This window comes from Heloderma suspectum, chromosome 11 (genome assembly GCF_057233095.1).
Source record: "Heloderma suspectum isolate Gila_16-S chromosome 11, 16-S_ref, whole genome shotgun sequence".
In the NCBI taxonomy this organism is placed as follows: domain Eukaryota; kingdom Metazoa; phylum Chordata; class Lepidosauria; order Squamata; family Helodermatidae; genus Heloderma; species Heloderma suspectum.
In genome coordinates, this window is record NC_139468.1 from 3,513,320 (window position 1) to 3,531,372 (window position 18,053).

The 18,053-nt window shown below is 50.1% G+C and overlaps 1 protein-coding gene across 6 annotated transcripts in view; it reads right to left on the minus strand.

Annotated features, from left to right (window-relative positions):
* TPM1 (tropomyosin 1) overlaps window positions 1-18,053 on the minus strand; it is a 39,768-nt gene that overhangs the window by 14,812 nt on the left and 6,903 nt on the right. For 2 of the 6 annotated variants that reach the window (XM_084816668.1, XM_084816671.1), the window contains exons 3-7: window positions 8,098-8,231; window positions 6,022-6,139; window positions 4,208-4,278; window positions 2,978-3,053; window positions 212-274 (exon numbers count right to left, since the gene is read on the minus strand). In XM_084816668.1, coding sequence (XP_084672794.1) covers window positions 212-274; window positions 2,978-3,053; window positions 4,208-4,278; window positions 6,022-6,139; window positions 8,098-8,231 — 462 coding nt within the window. Of the gene's footprint in view, window positions 1-211; window positions 275-2,977; window positions 3,054-3,836; window positions 3,913-4,207; window positions 4,279-6,021; window positions 6,140-8,097; window positions 8,232-15,723; window positions 15,972-18,053 lie in introns of those variants that run through there. The other 4 variants (XM_084816669.1, XM_084816672.1, XM_084816673.1 and 1 more) reach the window with 3 other exon arrangements.

Here is an 18,053-nt window from a genome sequence, read left to right on the forward strand (position 1 = left end):
ACCCCCACCCCTCAGCTGAATGGAAGTTGCCCCAAAGCAGAGCAATGCTTTCATACAAAGCTCCTCCCAGGGCCGGCCCTATCATTAAGCAGAGTGAGGCGACCACCTCAGGCGACAGAAGGAGGAGGGCAACAGAGGTGGCAGCCTCCAGGATGTTCCCACCTGTTGAAGGCCAGACCTGTGTGTGCCACACACCCTTTCTTAATTTTACCTCCTTCAGTTTGTCAGTAAGGACCTTGATCTCCTCTTCATACTTGTCTTCCTTCTGCGAGTACTATAAATCAAACAAAGGAATGGCAGGCCTCAGTCTCCACGTTACCTATACAAATGCGACACTCTGCAGCATCTGGTGCGCTTAGGATCATATGTTCAAGCATACGAAAAGTGGCTGCAGGGGAGGAATCCAGCCAAATTACAATGCCAGAGATGTGATCATACGAGGCTAAGTGAAGGTTGATTGTAAAGATGTAACTACTGCTTACACTTCTAAGATGTTTCAAATAATGCCAATACAAACTTAGTTCCCACTTAGATGGCCTTTTGAGCTGAATTAAGATTGTAATCCTATGCTCAGAATTAAGTCGCGCTGAACAGAGCAAGACCTACTTCCAAGTAAATACGCACAGGATTGTGAGAACTGCTGAACACAAAATGGTTCAACAGAGGCCTCCATTTTTTGGATCACAACAGGTTTAAGTAATCCACGCCCGGTAATTTTTTAAATTATATTTTTATTCCACCTTTTAATCATTCCCTCTAGTTCTGATATTCAGGTTATGAGTGCCAATGTGTATGTAGCCAAAACGGCATCATCCATACACAACAGGGAAGTATCAGCAGGTCTGAAGGAGCCCCAAGGTTTGCAGACGTACAGAAAAAACTGGTGAACGCATACCCTGAAGGGCGGGGGGCCTCAAACTAGCCCTATGAGGACTGAGCATGCCAAGTGGCCACAGAATGCTGAGTCTGCGAGATGGGATATCCAGAAAAAGAGGGCACGTCTGGCTGGCTAGCTGGAACACTAGCCAGTTTGTTGCAAGCAGAGATGTGATGGCTTGGGGAAAAAACAGTTTTTCAGATTTTTCAGAACTTCCTGGCAAAAAAAGAAAAGAGGGGGTTTCTATTTTTTCCATTCTTCCCCCCCTCCCCAGGCCTTCACATCTCTAGTTGCAGGCCCCACTCGTATACTGTACAGTGTGTTTCAAAGGTTTCACTAGTTACTTGCTAACTAGGCTTCCTCCATCGGAAAAGACTGCGTTTTAGTGAGTCACGTTTGTGTCTTCCATGGCTGCCAGCTGCTGACCTAAGGAAGAGTTCTGTACCGCTTCAAAGCTGGTGGCTCATTTACTCCGGCACAAACAGGCCTGATCCACCCTCACCAACAGGGGGCGTTGCAAGCGGGCCACGCCGCAAGGGCAGGAGGCTGCCGGTTTGACGCCTGCCGTCTCCCGTCACCTCCTCTCAGGTCGTGGGGGCAGGAAAGACCTTTGCCTGCATCCAAGATCCGCTCTCTGGGTTGTTCAAACTACGGCTGACTCAGTATGATGTTGCACCTTGCCTCTCCCTTTCTCCTTTATCGCTCTTCATGTGACAAGAACCACATACTTATGTAAACAAGTCATAAGGAAAAAGGGTGAAAAGTACTGAGCATGTTAAGTCGGGGGAGGAGAAGAAATATTTAAATGGGGTTGGAAGAGTTCTTAAGTTGTTAAAAGATGTCAAAGGAAGGAGAAAAGGTCCACAGGGCAGGCAAAAAGGTGTCTTTTGTTCCAGGTGGCTGCACTGCAAGATCCAAGATCACCCCGCAAAACAGCAAGGCCCCTTCAGTGTCCCTCGTGGGCTGCATGTTGCTTCATGGGTGAGTCTAAGAACTCTGGTGCTCCAGGCGACTGTGGGGGATGCTCGTGCATTTCTCCACCCCTGCCTCTGCATCACAAAAATGGTTTAACCCACAAGGAGTCAGAATCAGAGAAGGTCCTTCCTAATGTTAACTCATACAGGGTGTGGCTCTGGTCTGAAGAATCTGCTTTGTAGGATGGTGGAATCTCCTTTGTTTCCAGAAAACACTGGACAGATGTTTGCTGTACAGAACTCCTGCCGCAGGATACTTATGACACAACCTATGAACCCTGTTTCAGTTCTAGAATAGTAAGAGTACATTTCACATGGAGACCACGGTCTGTTCTTGAACAGGCTCACCACAGATTGCCAGAAGTCCAGCGGAAGCTGCAAACGGAAACAGCTTCCACCTCACACGGATGCCGACTGCTCACACTGGCTCGAATGCATAGCTTTAAAAAACAAAACCCCACTGAGGTTGGGGTTGCACCCCTAAAGAGAACTGTTTATAGTGTTTTATTGGTTTACTGATTCATGCAATGGTTTTCTTGTTCTGTTTTACTGTAGAGCTCAGTGGACAGAGTGCAGGAGATGTCCGAGTTCTATTTCTAGCACCTCCAGTTAAAAGCGTCTCAGGCAGTGGAGGCTGGTGGCTCCAATGTCAGTGGGGTGGAAATCTACTCTGGGTTTCAGTCAGAACCCTAGAGGAGCTATCCAAGCTCGGATAGCTGCTTTAGTGTTCTGAGTGAAACCCCGAGCAGATTCACCCCACTGAGATTGGAGCCACCAGCCTCTACTGGTCTCAGGCAACTGGATGAGAAAAACCTCCACCTGAAACCTTGGCTGCCACCATCCCTCCAGAGTGCACGGTTCTAGTTAGAGGGACCAGTGGTCCAACTCTGAATGAGGAAACTTTCAGATATTCACACTGTATTATTCACCGTGCTGGCAGATCCCCTTGGGGACTTGTGGGCAAAATGGTGATTTAGAAGCATCAGCACCAATTAGGAAGCAAACTTGCTTACTGGAGAAGTAAGTTCCTGACCGGAGGTGACAGGACTTACTTCCACGTAAACATTCCAAGGACTGGGTCATAAAGCCCACCGTGTAGCATTTGCACCTCCCAGCGAGACCGTACCTTCTCCGCCTGAGCTTCCAGGGACCTCAGGTTGTTGGTCACAGTTTTCAACTCCTCTTCAAGTTCAGCACATTTGCTATTATTTTGGAATGGAGGCAGGAAAAGGGGCAGGAGGAAGATCAATCAAGCAAAAGAAAAAAGAGAGAGGGGGGAGAAAAGATAGAGAAAAAATGAAAACTGAATCTCAGAGCTAAAGAAAGGGCCTTGAAAGTCGCTGAACCCATCTGAGACAGAAAAGGTATAAATCAATTGCAACACCCAAATTTGCTCTGAAGCTTGCCCCAACCTTTTAGGCAAAGAGCATGTCTGTAAGGCTCTTAGGCGTCTCACATTTGCTCCAGCGGGGTGTGCAGGGGAAGCGTCCCTGGTGGATGATGCCCAAAGGGAATGCCATCAACCACCACAAACGTCTCCATTTTGCAGAGGAGACACAGTCCAGCTTTTCAGGCAGTTTGGAACTTGACAATCTTCTGTCCCACAGCTTTCACAGAATTCCATCTGCACAGAGCATCTGACAGAGACACGGCTCATATGAACACCACAGAGTGTTCAAAACAGGCAAATTTATTTGGGATTATTTATAGAAAAACCCTTACACTATCCCAGATCGTTCAGTTTCTTTTTGGGGCTCAATCAGCTGCAAAAGAAGGTAAACGCGCACACGCACACACACTCATACTTGAGACTAAAGAAAGCCACTCAAGCCAAATACAGAAGGAAAAAGAAAAGAACACCAGGAAAATTCAGCCACTATTGCTAACAGGTGACTAACTAGCCGTTCAGGATAGCCAAAGGATTTGGGTTGCAGCTAAACCTGAACATTCGGTTCACAGACATGTATGTATATTAGCTCCAGTACCTTCTCCTCGGCAGCCATTAATGCTTTCAACGTTTGATCCATTATCCTTAACTGTTCTTCCAGCTGTCGGACTTGGCTGTTAGTGAACACATGAAAATGCACAAGAGCCATTCACAAAAATCAGTGAGCGAGTAAAAAGCATGCAGTGACCCAAACCAAATGAGAGACCCCCCAAAGGAACAACCTGAATACCACGTTAAGCGCGCAGGCGTACGCACACAAACACTCACACACGCAAAAAGACACCCCTCCTTCTGGCGCGTACAGCAGACCGCCGGCACAGTGCTGACCTGGACGCTCACGGGCTGCCAGATACCTCATGCTTGCCACGCTGAACCCAGAATGTTGAACGCCCAGGGGGCAGCACCCACCTTTCTGAGAGCTCAGCACGCTCCTCCGCACGTTCCAGGTCACTCTCAATGATCACCAGCTTACGAGCCACCTAGAGCAAGAGGGAAAACAGAAGGCGAAAAAAGGCTCATGTGCCATGCAGCACCACCCGCCACACGGGAACCGAAAGCACGATAGAACCAGGTGTGCAGAACACCAAGTCGCCTCCTACCCACTGGCAGCGGGGCGCCAAGGGAGGCTGGAAGCAGTTTTCCCCTCCTCCTCAAAGCACTGCTGTGGATTGGGCCTGGCCACCGCCAACACATCCTCCATCTTTTTCTCACACACTTCCCTTCTGCTGCCACCCGCTGTTCCCTCCCTCTGAGCTGGCTCCTCAAAAACCTGGCGTTCTCTTAGGTTTTCCAAATATTTATGTAATATATGCTTCTCTCTCTCCTCTAGACTTTTCCCCAGCCCGGTGCCCTCCATGTATGTGTGGCCACACCTCCCATCATCCCCAGCCAGCATGGGCTGGCTCAGGATAGTGGGAGTTGTGGTCCAACACACCTGCAAGGCCTTGGATTGGGAAAGGCTGCCGTACAGCACACTCTCAGTCCTAGGTCTCAATGCAATTAACAGCTGCTTGAAATGACTTAAAAATGTCCTACGTTCTGCTGTATTCAGCATTCTATTAGCTCTCTCTTAACAAAGTATGCATGTGAATAGTCCAGAAAGGTGAGTGAATCCTCTCAAAGTCAATGCACCTTAGAGAGAGTTTCCTAATTTCAGCAGCTCCAAATATCCACAAAGAGAATCAACTCTTTATTTCTTCTGAGTATTGAGCAAATGGAAAAACTATCGGTCCTTAACCCTGCCACTCTTGAGCTCAGAGTGAATACTCTACGTTCTGAGAACATCAGCCCAGGAGAATATTATACGGCATGTCGGATTTCTTTTTAGAATTCCTGTTCGCTAAATTCACCCCCTTGCGCAAGCTGTGATCCTTGTCTAAGCAACGGCCCCGGGGAAAAGCAGAAGTGTAAAGTGCAGGTTTATGATGTCATGACATCACAAACCTGCACTTTACACTTCTGCCTTCCCTCAGGGCCTTACGGATTCCGCTGTTCCAGAAAGCTTTGTAAAACTGACTCAGAGGGCCGGGTCACTGCCGCAAAATGACGTCTCCCAGATGTACCCTTCCAATCCCTCGAAGTGATCCGGCAGTGGAAAGTTCTGGTGCAGCCACCATGAGCAAAGACGATGCTCTCTCTTATACAGGGATCCTCGCCCGTCTTTGGGGCCCTGCGATATCACAGTGCTGCCTTGCGCTTGGGAGCTACGATGGGGGGTGGGGGGAAATGTTTCAAATGGCACATAATGGAAGGCAAATTCCACAGCTACACTTACATAAATAAACCATATCCAGGGGAAAAACAGCCTAGCTGTGTGAGAAGGATTTCAACTCTCAGCACTGGTTTAATTCTTCCCTCGTGAAACTTCGACACAATCTCTCGATGCTTTCTAGATCAAGGCGTTACTTTCTGGCATCTTCTTTGAAGGCTTCCTCCACAAAGAACCTTAGCATCAATCAGCCTTCTCCAACCGAGTGTCCTCCAGATGTGCTGGACTACATCTCCCATAAAGCAAGTGATGGGAGTTGTAGTCCCGCACATCTGGAGGGCACCAGGTTAGGAGAGGTTAGCGTCCGTCTTCGCTTATAACATAACGGCTGTGTTTCATCTGGCCAAGTGACCACAACTGCTGCAGAACAGCTGACTCCTTTGTCCTCTGCTAGGAAGAGCAGCCAAGCCAAAGAAGGAGCCGAGAGGCCTCGCGGCTGCGCTCAGACACCAACCTCTTCATACTTGCGGTCGGCGTCCTCAGCAATGTGCTTCGCCTCTTTAAGTTGGATCTCTTGAATTTCCATCTTCTCTTCATCCTTCAAGGCCCTGCTCTCAATGACCTTCATACCTCTGGAAGACAACAAAAGCAAGGTTTGGAATGAGTTTGTTAGCTCAGGCCCAGGGCTGTGGACACTCCCCACGCTATGCCCTCCCCCCTCTCTCACAAGCATACAGTCAATTATATTTATACACACACACACACACACAGATACCATATCAGCACAGGTCTGTGCCCAGTCTCAATTCTGCGCGGAAAAAAGCGACTCCTCTAACAAAGTACAAAGGTCTTATTTTGCATAATTTATATGTGTTTGGTACTCATGGGAGAGATGAGGGCACTGAAGACCACCAGAAACCCACCAGAGATCTTATCCAGCCACCTCTTTCACCAGGGAGGCTTCAGCAGGCATGACCTACGCATTTCCAACGCCACAAGGGGTAGAACATTAGTGGGCCCCACGTGCCCCCCCCCGGTTTCCTTTGTGGTCCCCACTCCTGCCACCACCATATATGACACTGAAATTCGGTGGTGCAGTAGCAAGGGGCTGATTTCCCCTTATTTTCAATAAAAGAGGTTGCGGTTTGCCACGGAAATTTAGTGGCACAGCACCAGGAATGAGCTATTTTTAATGAAAAAGTGGCCCTTTTGGCTGCTGCACCACTGTGGGGATTGGTCCCCGGACCCCCAGAAGTTGCCCACCCCGGGCTAGAAACATGGGTCTTAGAGATGCTGTCTCTCTGCACCTGGCCCCACATTTTGCACTCCCACAGAATGAAAGCGCCCAAGCAGTTGAAAGGGGGCTGTTGCTCAGTGGCAGAGCCCCTGCTTTGCATACAGAAGGTCCCGAGTTCAATCCCCCGCATCTCAAGGTAGGCCGAAGAAAGAATCTTGCCTGAAGCCCAGGAGAGCCACTAGCCAGTCAGTGCCCACAACACTGGGCAAGATGGACCAAAGGTCTGACTCAGTTTGGCAGCTTCCTACGTTCCAGGTTGGCCTGTGTGATCATATTGCAGCAGGCAACCCAGAACCAAGGACGCCACATCACACACACGCGTGCGGTTTTAATCACCTTTCCCCACTTGAGGACTGAAACTTTCAGTTCCCCACCAGCTGAAGGCACCCACTACCGGGTCTAAATTGCAAGTTCGTCCAAGAATGTGTTATATGTACAGGAAAAGGCCCCATCACCTTTCGGCATTGTGCCAGGAAGTGGGGCTATGCAGTCAAAGGGGCGGGGCTATGCAGCTCAGGGCTGGTTTGGCTTGGCTCTCAATGGTTCCCATTGACCTCTATGGGGCAAAATGGAACAGGCTGCCTTCCAGGACAACAGCTGGCACGAGGCAAAAGCTGACCCTCATTGCAGATAGTGGGATCACAAGGGGCATGTTGAGCCCTAACCCAAAGGGTGGACAAATGCAGCCCTTTATGTCCTCCATACAAGTGAATGGCTGCCATTCACTCATATGGAAAAAAATAAGTGCCATGCTTGGTGGCAAAAACCAGCATCAGCGCTTAGCAGCGACCGAAGACAAAGACCCCTGGGGGCGTAAAGTGTCTCTCTGTGCAGAATCCACAGTTGCACCCTGAACACGCCACAAGTGTCCCTGTAATATACAAACCCCTCCCACCACACTCAGCCGCCGTGCACACAGCCAGCCACAACAAGCAGCACTGTGCTGGTTTAGCATGGAGAAGCTCTTGGTGGGCTGGGCGTGGAGGGGCACCGAGATTTTCTTCCTTAGGTACCACACTGTCAACATCTGCCCTGCATAATGTAAGGCAGTATTTCCTAACCTGGTGCCCTCCAGACAGGTTGGACTACAACTCCCATTTATTTATTTCTACACTGCCCATCATGGCTGGCTGGGGGTGCTGGGAGTTGTAGTCCAACACATCTGGAAGGCCCCAGGTTGAGGAGAAGGCTTAAGGCAACTGGACCAACACAGCAGAGGCAAAACAGGCCCCGATCTCAATGGAAACAGGACGGATGGCAGCCTGAGCACCAACAGCCCAGAGCCCTCCCTACCTTTCGCTCTCATCCGCTGCCTTCTCAGCCTCCTCCAGTTTCTGTAGGGCGGTTGCCAAACGCTCCTGGGCACGATCCAACTCTTCCTCTACCAGCTGGATGCGCCTGTTCAGAGAAGCCACATCGCTCTCGGCCTGCGGGAAGGAAGCAAATGCAGCGATGTTTGAGGGAGCTGAAGAGGTTGATAGGACATGCAATTGGGGTGGTGGAGGGGGTGGTTAAAGAGGACTGAAACCAAGAAGGGAAAGTGCGTGGCGGGGAGAGAACAGGCAATCCAGTTTTAACGCAGGAGGAACCCAAACGTCGGTAGACAGATAGTGGCCACGTATGATCCTGCCAACAACGGCTACTAGTCATGATGGCTCTATATGACCTCCAGCATCATGTTCTACCGGTGGGCTTCCCACAGGGCTCTTTTTATGTTCATCTCTCCCACAACCTGTACAATCTATTAAAGTATTTCTCAACTGTTTCCTTTTGATGCAACCACACATACCGTGACTTGACAGGCTCCCTCTCTCTCTTTGTCTGTGTGTGACTTTACAGTATTCCTAGAAAGCTCTGACCCTTCACCATACACTTAGTGCTCAGCTACTATAGAACACATATTAAGAAACCCAGCAAACGAAGCGTTACCCTTTCTTTGAATAAGGAAGTTATTGTATTGTGCTGCATTTTCGATTGCAAATAGGAGTTAACTATGTCAGTTTCCAGACGGGTATTCATACTAGTCTGTTACAGCAAAAATGATAAAGGGTCTTGTGGAACATTACAGATTAAGAAATATATATGGCATGAACTTTTGTGGACTGCAGTTCATATTATCAGAAGCATGAAGGTTATCCTGAGTTACAGATAGATATAGATATCTGGTTGGGGATGGGAGTTGTAAACAGAGGTTAGAGGGAAATGAGATGCAGAAAGTACAGTGTGACCGTTCACAGAAACAGACATCCTGGCATTCACAGTTTACCAGTTTAGTTTACCAGTGCCAGGATGTCTGTGTTACAATGAACAACTGTTTATGTGATGGCCACTCTTAATAACGTAATTATCACTGTCCGTAGTTTCTCCGTTTCATTTCCCTCTGACCTCACTGTTTATGACCCACCTTGCCAACCATATTTGTGTGTGTCTGTAATTCAGAACAACACATCATGCATCTGATAAAGTGGACAACAGTCCACAAAAGCTTATGCTATAATAAATGTGTTAATTTTTAACATGCCACAAGACTGTTGTTTTTAGTAGGTCAGCGATTGTTCTCATTTAAACATCAAATAATTTCATTACACATTTGCAGTCCTGGTTACAATAAGCGTGGTTTTGTGGCCGTCTGTCCTGCAGTGAGTGTCTTACAGGAATCCGAACGGGTACTTATGTCTCCCTGGAATTTGATACTGGGGATGATGACATTTCAGTAAATCGACATTATATTGAATAAAAAGAACGGGTCTATTTTTACAAGAGTGGTAATCTAGTTTACCTTAAAGACAGTCAAAAGGTATGGACAGCTTCCCATCCCCCAAAGTTACAACACAGAGGAGTGATATGCAAGCATTTAGATCAAGGAGAAAAGTACTAGGAGAACGCAACAACTGCCATTTACACAACACATGAACACACCATGTGCTACTCTGTTCTCTCTTCTAACTCCCCTCCCTACTTTCTAAATCGATGTAAGCTTCTTGGGGCAGGGAGCCATCCACTCTTTTCCAACCACCTAATCCATTTTGGCTTCCAGACTTTTGCTCAAACCACAGAGAAAGGACAAAACTGGATCTTGTAGCGAACAGCTTCAGGTTTTGGTCACAGTCCAGCGGCCAACCTGCAGTATAGATATTACAAGTGGCACAGGCAGTGCGCGTTTCCGGCACTCCTGGACAAGATCGAGAGACAGGAAAGATCCCTGGCTGTTTCTCCAAGACTGCCTGCTCCTCAGTTGAGTAGATGAGAGCAAAACCAGGTCATGGGAAGGCCGCACACATACCAGTGTGATGCACACAGGAGGGGCACTATCAAATGCTTTTGAGTCATCTCGTGGTCTGCAAGACACAGAGGCTGCTATTGCGCTCATGTCTTGCTTGTGAGTTTCTGATTGGCAGCTAGTTGGCCACTGTGTGAACAGTATACTGCAGTAAATATACCTTTGGTCTGATCCAGCGCGGCTCTTCTTATGTTTTAGCCTAACCTTGGGGCCCTGTGCTCTCAGGTGTACAAAAGAACTGGACCTGCCTTGGATCTTGCAAAACAGCAAAGAAAGCTGGAAAAGGAGTTCAACTGCTTTTAAGCATCATGTTGAGAAGCACCTAATCTTACTGGGAATTTCCTTCCCGGTGGTCTAGGCATGGATGGACCACTCCAATTCTGGTCCATATCAGCTTCACGTGCGTTCATTCATAAGTCTATTCCATCCTGTTTCCACATCAATCTGTTAATTTATTATTTAAAAATCACATTTCAATACTTAAATGCACATTTGGTATGTATTTTATCCTAAAATGCAATTCTTATGTATGCGTTTTATCCTAAAACATGCATGTTGGTACTTTTTTTTTTAAAGCCAAGAACTGGCATTTGGGGTGGGTTAGGGTATTTTAGAAAATGTTTTTATTGTAGAATTTTATTGTTTTAAACTGTTTTTGTTGTATGTTGTACATCGCCCAGAGTGGCTGGGTGACCAGCCAGATAGGCGATTAATGAATTTAATAATAAATAAATAAATAAAACTGTATAACAAAATTTGGAGGAGTTAGTCCAGGAATTGAAAATCTGATCAGCTCACTTAAAACTGCAGGCTGAGCTAAATTTTCATGCATCCCTATTGCGATCTTTATTCTAATAGCAAACCAGATTATCTACTTAAAGGTACCATCACAACAGTGCCATGCTATGCATGTTTGCTCTAAAGCAAACCTCACTGTGTTCAATGGGGCTTACTCACTAGCCACGTAAGGATTGCACCCTGAGCCACATTTTCGCCCTTTTGAATGCAGCTTTTTTTTTTAAAGCAAAACCTCCACCATTTAAAGTGTATGAACTTCTATTACTGAGGATCACTTATTACTTATTACTAGATCGGTGCAAAATCACAAAGAAATGTCCTTGCTTACAGAAGCCACAAATCAACTCATTTTGAGGTCACAATCCACCAGGACCTTCTCCTGTGCAGCTCCTGTCCAGTTCAAAGCGGTCTGACAGGAGAACATTCCCATTGCACTGCGGCCAACATTACTGAAAGACAGCCAACCAGAATTTTCCATAACTTTATTCTGTTCCTCCCTGATTCTCAAAACACACTTCTGAGAATCTTCTGAGGCTACGGAAGTTACAGTATTTTCATCTTTAGGGAGGGGAGAACTGGCAAGCAATCCTGTGGAACAACTGATTAAACAGCATGTTAATAATTATATAAAAACTGATCTTGCCTCAATTGCAGCCTGTAATGCTTAAAGGTCAATTTCCTACTTCCGGTTCCCAAAGAAGGAACTCAGCACAGGCCAGCCTGCAGCCACCCTGTAAGGCCCAAATTATTCTTCTTTTTTTCTTTTTTTGCTGTAAAGCAGTACTTTCCCTTATATGGTAAAGATAAGTACTGATGACACCACATGGCACTCCCAGGGCTAACAAGATAAACACAAGTTTCTATTTTGTGTTTGCTATTCTCTGTCATAGTTTCACTATGATAGAACCAGGGATTAATGATTGCTAATGGGCAAGAAAGCAACCATTTCCTTTTCACAAGGAACAGCCTCTCCTGGGCCTCCCTTCAAAAAGTCTGCAAATCACCTGTGTCCCCCCCCCCCCCCGGAATATTCTGATTGGACCTGGTATTTGCACGAGAAGACTGGTTCTTACATTCTAACAATATTTTAATTGATTCTGAAGTTTAAGTCCCCATGCATATAAATGTGGCCTGAATTGCAAAACCATCTGGGCTTACCTCCAAGTTAAAGGTTCTTGCTGTTTGCCCAAAGTATCTTTCCCCAACCCAGTGCCCTTCAGATATGTTGGACTACAACTCCCAGAATCCCCCAGCCATTGATACCATACACCATCATTTTTGTGAATGCGGTGGGTGCCAGCTCTCAGCTGGTGAACAGGAAAAACAGCAAAAGCTTTTAATAGTACTATATCCTTCCTTCTATTTCCGATGCTCAGAGTTACGTGTTGATGCTTATGTAGCCAAAGCAGCACCACCCACACACGAGGGTGAGTTATCAGCAAGTTTAGGGAAGCCCCAGGGTTTGCAGAAAAAAATCTTGGGGGGGGGAACCCTCATGGGGCAGGGGGAGGACCTCCCAAAACAGCCCAATGAGGACTAAACATGCTCAGTGACCACAGAACACTGACTGACGTTCTAAGGAAAAAAGTTGGGGTGGGGGTACATGGCTGGAATACTGAACAGGGAGTGCTCCACACTGCAACATTTTGTTGCAGCTTCCAGTTGTGTCATCCACTCCCCCCACACACACACATCACGCTCAGAACACCTGCATGGTGACTGCATGCAAAACAGCTGCGTGAACCTGAGCATTATAGTCAACAAAGCGAGATTCAAAGATTTTAAAAAAACAAACTCAGAAAACAGTGCAATCTGAGGCATCTTTACTTGGAAGGAAGTCCATGGAGATTACTCCCAAGGTAAGTGTGTGAAGGATTCCAGCCTAAATGAAGCAAGTGACAAGAGCTCAGGCAAGAATCATGTGTCTTCCATGTACCAATGGCACCTGACCACCTGAGCCTGCATAAGAGAAGTTTTTTTTATGGATGGATCTCTAATATCACACTTGAGAATTCCCAGAGGGCAGGCCCAGCCCCTGCTCAACATATTGTGGCTAGAGAGAAAGCTCTCAGGAAGATTTTAATAAAGAAGAGCAGGAAAGGGCCTTTTCAATAGTCACGAATAGTTAAATGAGACCGCCATGTTCAGAGGCAGTCTATCTTTCAACAGCACTTTCCCAGGAACAACAGCAAGGGAGAGGCCATGACTTTCACGCTCTACTTGTGGATGGGCCATTGTAGGAAAGGGGGCAGGAGCTCCCAACAAAACAGAATGGCTGCAGGTTCAAGACAAGACAGGAAGCATTTCATTATTTTAAACACAGCCTGTCCCAACCTGGTGCCCCCCAGATGTGCTGGACTACAATTCCAATCATTTCCAGCATGGCCCCTTAATCATATCCCTTAATCATTCAAACAACACCTTTTGCAGCCATGACAGTTAAAAATGGAAACTCCACATGCAGGGAAAAGTACCGTTCTGACTCCCAGATGCTGGGGACAAACCAGAAGGAATCGGCTGTCCCCATCACACCAACGTCTGGGAGGGCTTTGGCTGGCAACTCTTAGGGACCGAATACTGGCCTAAATGGACCTTGGCTGGATGGAGTAAGGAAATCTCATGTCATTAGAGCTGCAAAGGGATGCAACCAAAGGGCAACCAAAATGAGCAAGGTGTCAAAGCATAGGAGCCAGTGTGGTGTAGTGGCAAGAGTGTTGGACTAGGAGCTGGGAGATCCGGGTTCTAGTCCCCACTCAGCCATGGAAGCTCACTGGGTGACTTTGGGCCAGTCACAGACTCTCAGCCCAACCCACCTCACAGGGTTGTTGTTGTGAGGATAAAATGGACAGGAGGAGGATAATGTAAGCCGCCTTGAGTTCCTTGCAAGAGGAAAAAAGGCGGGGTATAAATGCAATAAATGCAAAAAATGCAATGCAATCTTCCCCAAGAGTGAAGGGAAAACCCACCAGTGGCTACTTGTCATGATGCCTAAATGGAACCTCCAAGTTCAGAGGCAGTCAGTCTATCATGGACCACCAGTTGCTTGGGAGCAACAATGGGAAAGGGGGGTCGTTTTCAAGTCCTGCTTACGGGCTTCCTGGGGTGAGGATGTTGGACAAGGTGGACCTTTGGCCTGGTCCAGCAGGACTCTTCTCACATCCCCAACTTTTCCATCAATGAATCCTGTGGAACTCTAGTCAACCCATCTAAAAAATTATTCACAACAGCTTTCCCTACCTGCTGCCCTGGAGATGTGTGGGACCAGGAATGATGGGAGTTGTGGTCCATCACATCTTGAGGGTGCCAAATTGGTTGGGGAAGGCTGACAGAGACCGTTTTTACACCTGGGGCACAATCCTATGCATGCTTAGACAGAAGAAACTCCTACACCTCTGGGCATGGCTGGCTGGGGCATGCTGGGAATTGGAGGGCATTTTCTGTCTAAGCATGCATAGGATTGCGACCTTAATAATGACCGTGTACCCTCATGCTACCGTTTGAGCTCGGGCACAGTGCAACACATGCTCAAGCAGCTTCAGCTGTGAAGGACGCACACACAGAGATCCTCACTCCCCCCTTTAGAACGCCTGGGAGCCAACTCCGACCCTCCGTTGAGCTCCGCTTCCCAGTATTTCGGAGGGGAACACTAGTCTGGTGCAGTGGACAGACTTGGATATGGGGAGACCCAGATTCAAGTCTCGGCTTGGCTAGACGATCACTAGGGCGTTGTCAGTATGTCGCGCTCTCTCTGCCTGAGCTACCACAGGGAGAATGCGCGGCCAACATGCCTTCCTGAGCGGCCGGCATGGTAAAAACAGAAACCACTGATTTACACGTGAATGCGACCCTTCGCAACCAGCATGGTTTGTGTGCGTTGTATACCCCGGTAAAAAAGCCACCCAAAGCCTCACCCTTTGACCCTCGCCCGCCTCGCCCCAGGTTTAGAGTGGTGGGTTTTGCATTGACCAAGAGAAGCTTTGCATATTACGTTTTTCATGACAACGCACTGGAGACAGGCTGTGCAAGCCTAAGCCATGACGGAAACCCAGCCCAGGTATGCTCAGAGACACTCTTTTCTGCGGGGATGCGCACCACCTTCTCCAAATAAACCCGGCCCGGGTATGCCCAGAGACACTCTCTTCTGCGGGGATGCGCACCACCTTCTCCAGAGAACCGGGGCTGAGGCTCGGCTCGTCCGGATCTCGGAAGGATCTTCGGCCGGGCTGAAGTTACGGCGAGGCAGTCCGCCTAAGCGCGCCCTGGCCGGGCGCTCTCCGGCTCCTGCCTCTGTGCAACTGGGCTCGCGCGCCGTCCCCGCGCTCGGCCATCCGGGCGGCCTGGCTCTCGGCCTTTGTCTCCCCGGGAAGGAAGGAGGGAAGGGCGGCCGGAGGCCAGGCTGGCGGGCAGCCCGGCAAGCGAGCGCCCTGCGCGACGTCGCGCGGGCTCCTCCGAGAAGCCGGGCGGGGCGGGGCGGGGCAGCCTTTGTTCGGGAGGGAAGCCCTGCTCCGCGGCGGACGGGGCGGGAGCTGCGGCGGGGCCTCCCTCGCCCCAGACCGGGGGCCGGCTTGCGGGAGGGAAGCGGGGGTCCTCCCCGCCCCTTCACGGGGCGGAGGCGCCCGGCCCTTGCGACGCTCGGCCCCGCAGAGCCAAGCCCGGGAGCGGCCCCGGCGGGGGGGTCCGCGGAGAGGGGGGAGGGAGGCTCCCCCGACGTCCCCACCTGCTGCGGCGGGCCAAGCGACGCAGCAGCCCGAGCGCCCGCGGGAGCCCCCGGGAGGCGAGCGGGGCGGCGCGGGCCGGGCGCGATGCGCGGGGGATGGGCGCCCGCCCCGCGGCCGCCTTACCTGCTCGCGCAGCGCCCGCTCCTCGTCCAGCTCCCGCTGGAGGCGGCCCGCCCGCTCCTCGGCCCCGTCCGCCTGCTCTTGCAGGCTCCGGATCTTCCTGCGCACGGCATCCAGCGAGCTCAGCCCCGCCGCCATCGGAGCAGAGGGCGAGGCGAGGCCGGCGGGAAGGAGGCAGCGCCGCGAGCAGCCCGCGCAGTCCCGAGCAGCGCGCCGCGCCGCCCTCCGCCGCGCCTCCTCCCGCGCCCCCCGGAAGTCCTCCTTCCCCGCCCCGCGCCTGCAGCCGCCTCCACCGCGCCGCCCTGGCCAGGCTTTGGCGGGGGGGGCTCCCAGGATCGGCGCCCGGGGCTGCAGGGCTTCCCCCGCCAGCGCGCACTCGGCTGAGCGCGCACTCCTAGGCCTGCGTCGACAGCAATGAGTCCCGGCATTGCGCCCCAAGCGTGGCTAGCAGCAGCGCGGACGCGCGGCCCCGTCCACATGCTCTCGGACTGCAACTTCCGTCAGCCCCAGCCAGCATAGGCCACGGTGAGGGACGATGGGAGTTGCAGCCCCTCGACGGCTGGAGCGCTGCACGTCCCCCAATCCCTGCGGTCTATAGGATCGCGCAGCCAGCCTCCCTCCCGCTGAAATGCAGCCGGGCTGCCGCCGGCGCTGAGACGGATTCCACCAGCTCAGCCTCCATTTGGTCCGGTATCGTCCACTCCAGGAGCGGGGAACCTGGCGCCCTCCGTGAGTGTTCGACTACAGCTTCCATCAGTCCTAGCCAGCGTGGCAAGGGTTTTGAGGAGTTGTAGTCCAAAACAACGGGAGCGCACCAGGTTACCTGCCCTGGGTCTACTCTGGCTTTCCCATCACCTGCTACCTGGCCCTCTTTACGGAGAGATGCTGCCAGGGATCAGACCTCGGGCCCCTCCCCAGAGCTGGGGGCGCGGAGGAAGGACTATGCGGGCATCAGCCACCCCCCGCCCGCAAATGATCAGACTGAGAATCTCTCCAAAGGATGCTAGTGCGAAGTAAAGTACTGGAATTCGCACACCCCCCCCCGCCCCGAATGCGCTTACATCGCACTCTCGACTTGCGAGACATTTGGGGCGTTGCTGCATTGGGCAGAGGCCAGGGGCTAGCTAGAAGTTGGGCAAGCGTGCCACCTGGTGGCCACCGCTGCACACTCCATTCCAGGGTGGGCTGCTGCTCCCAGGGGCTGGCTCTGCCACTCCCTCCAGGCGAAAAGCACAACACACACACACATATTCTTTTGATCGAAGGGATGCTGCAGCAACATTTCCAGGATTAAAATGCCCCAGCAGCTAGTGAGGGAAGGGAGAGGAGGAGGAAAACAAAACAAAGTAGATACTCTAGGGAGTTGGGTCAATCGTGCTACTTGAAATAACTGCCAGTACCTCGGACAACTGCAAATTGTCTAAGGCTACTGGAGCCAGATGTGCAAAAATAAGTCAGGCTCTCACCTAATTCAGAGCCTGTGGAAAGGCCACCATGAAAGAGCAATTGTAGGCCTCAATGAAATGGGAGGGTGTGGGAATAAGCGGAGCTTTCTCCTCTTGCATCACAAATATGCAAGGAAATGTCCAGTGCAACCCTACGCATGTTTACTCAGAAGTATATCTCACCAAGTCTGTCAGGGTTTACTTCCTAGTTAAGTGTGTTCAGGATTTCAGCCTTAATATTACTTAGCATTTACATACCATTTGTTAGCATTCAAATAATTTCATGTGCCTTATCCCAGCAATTCTCACAACGGTCCTGTAAAGTAGGCCAGTATTATTAATCTCCATATTGCTACGGAGCGCTGAGGCTTGGAGAACTGATGTGAGTTTTGAAAAGCACACTTGCACACATTATTAGCAAACATAGTGTTTGTGCACCACCGTAGGCATGTATGTGTGTAGGGTAGGCAGAAATATTTCCCCCTTCCTCAAACCTAGCAGAGAGATTTAGGGTGCTTCCGGGCAGATAGTTCCTAGCACTACCAATGAGAAAGCCTTGTGCAGCTAGACACGGGAGGGTTACAAGAGGAAGACGTCATCTGGAGCCCCTGTACAATTCTGAATGAAGCAGGGCAATAGCACCCCAAAAGCCTCGTCCGGAAGCACCCCTCACCTCCCTGACTTGGAATAGGTGTGTTATCTTGCAGTGCAAATTGAATGGGAAAATTGCGTCTCCCCACACACCACACACCCACCCAAGAAAACAGGGTTAAAAGAGAAAACCTGTTAGGTTAGAGCTAGGAAGAATACCGGCTGGAACACAGAGAATGTTAAACAGGAGACACACCCTGAATTTAACACTCCACATTCCGGAGTCACTTTGCCATA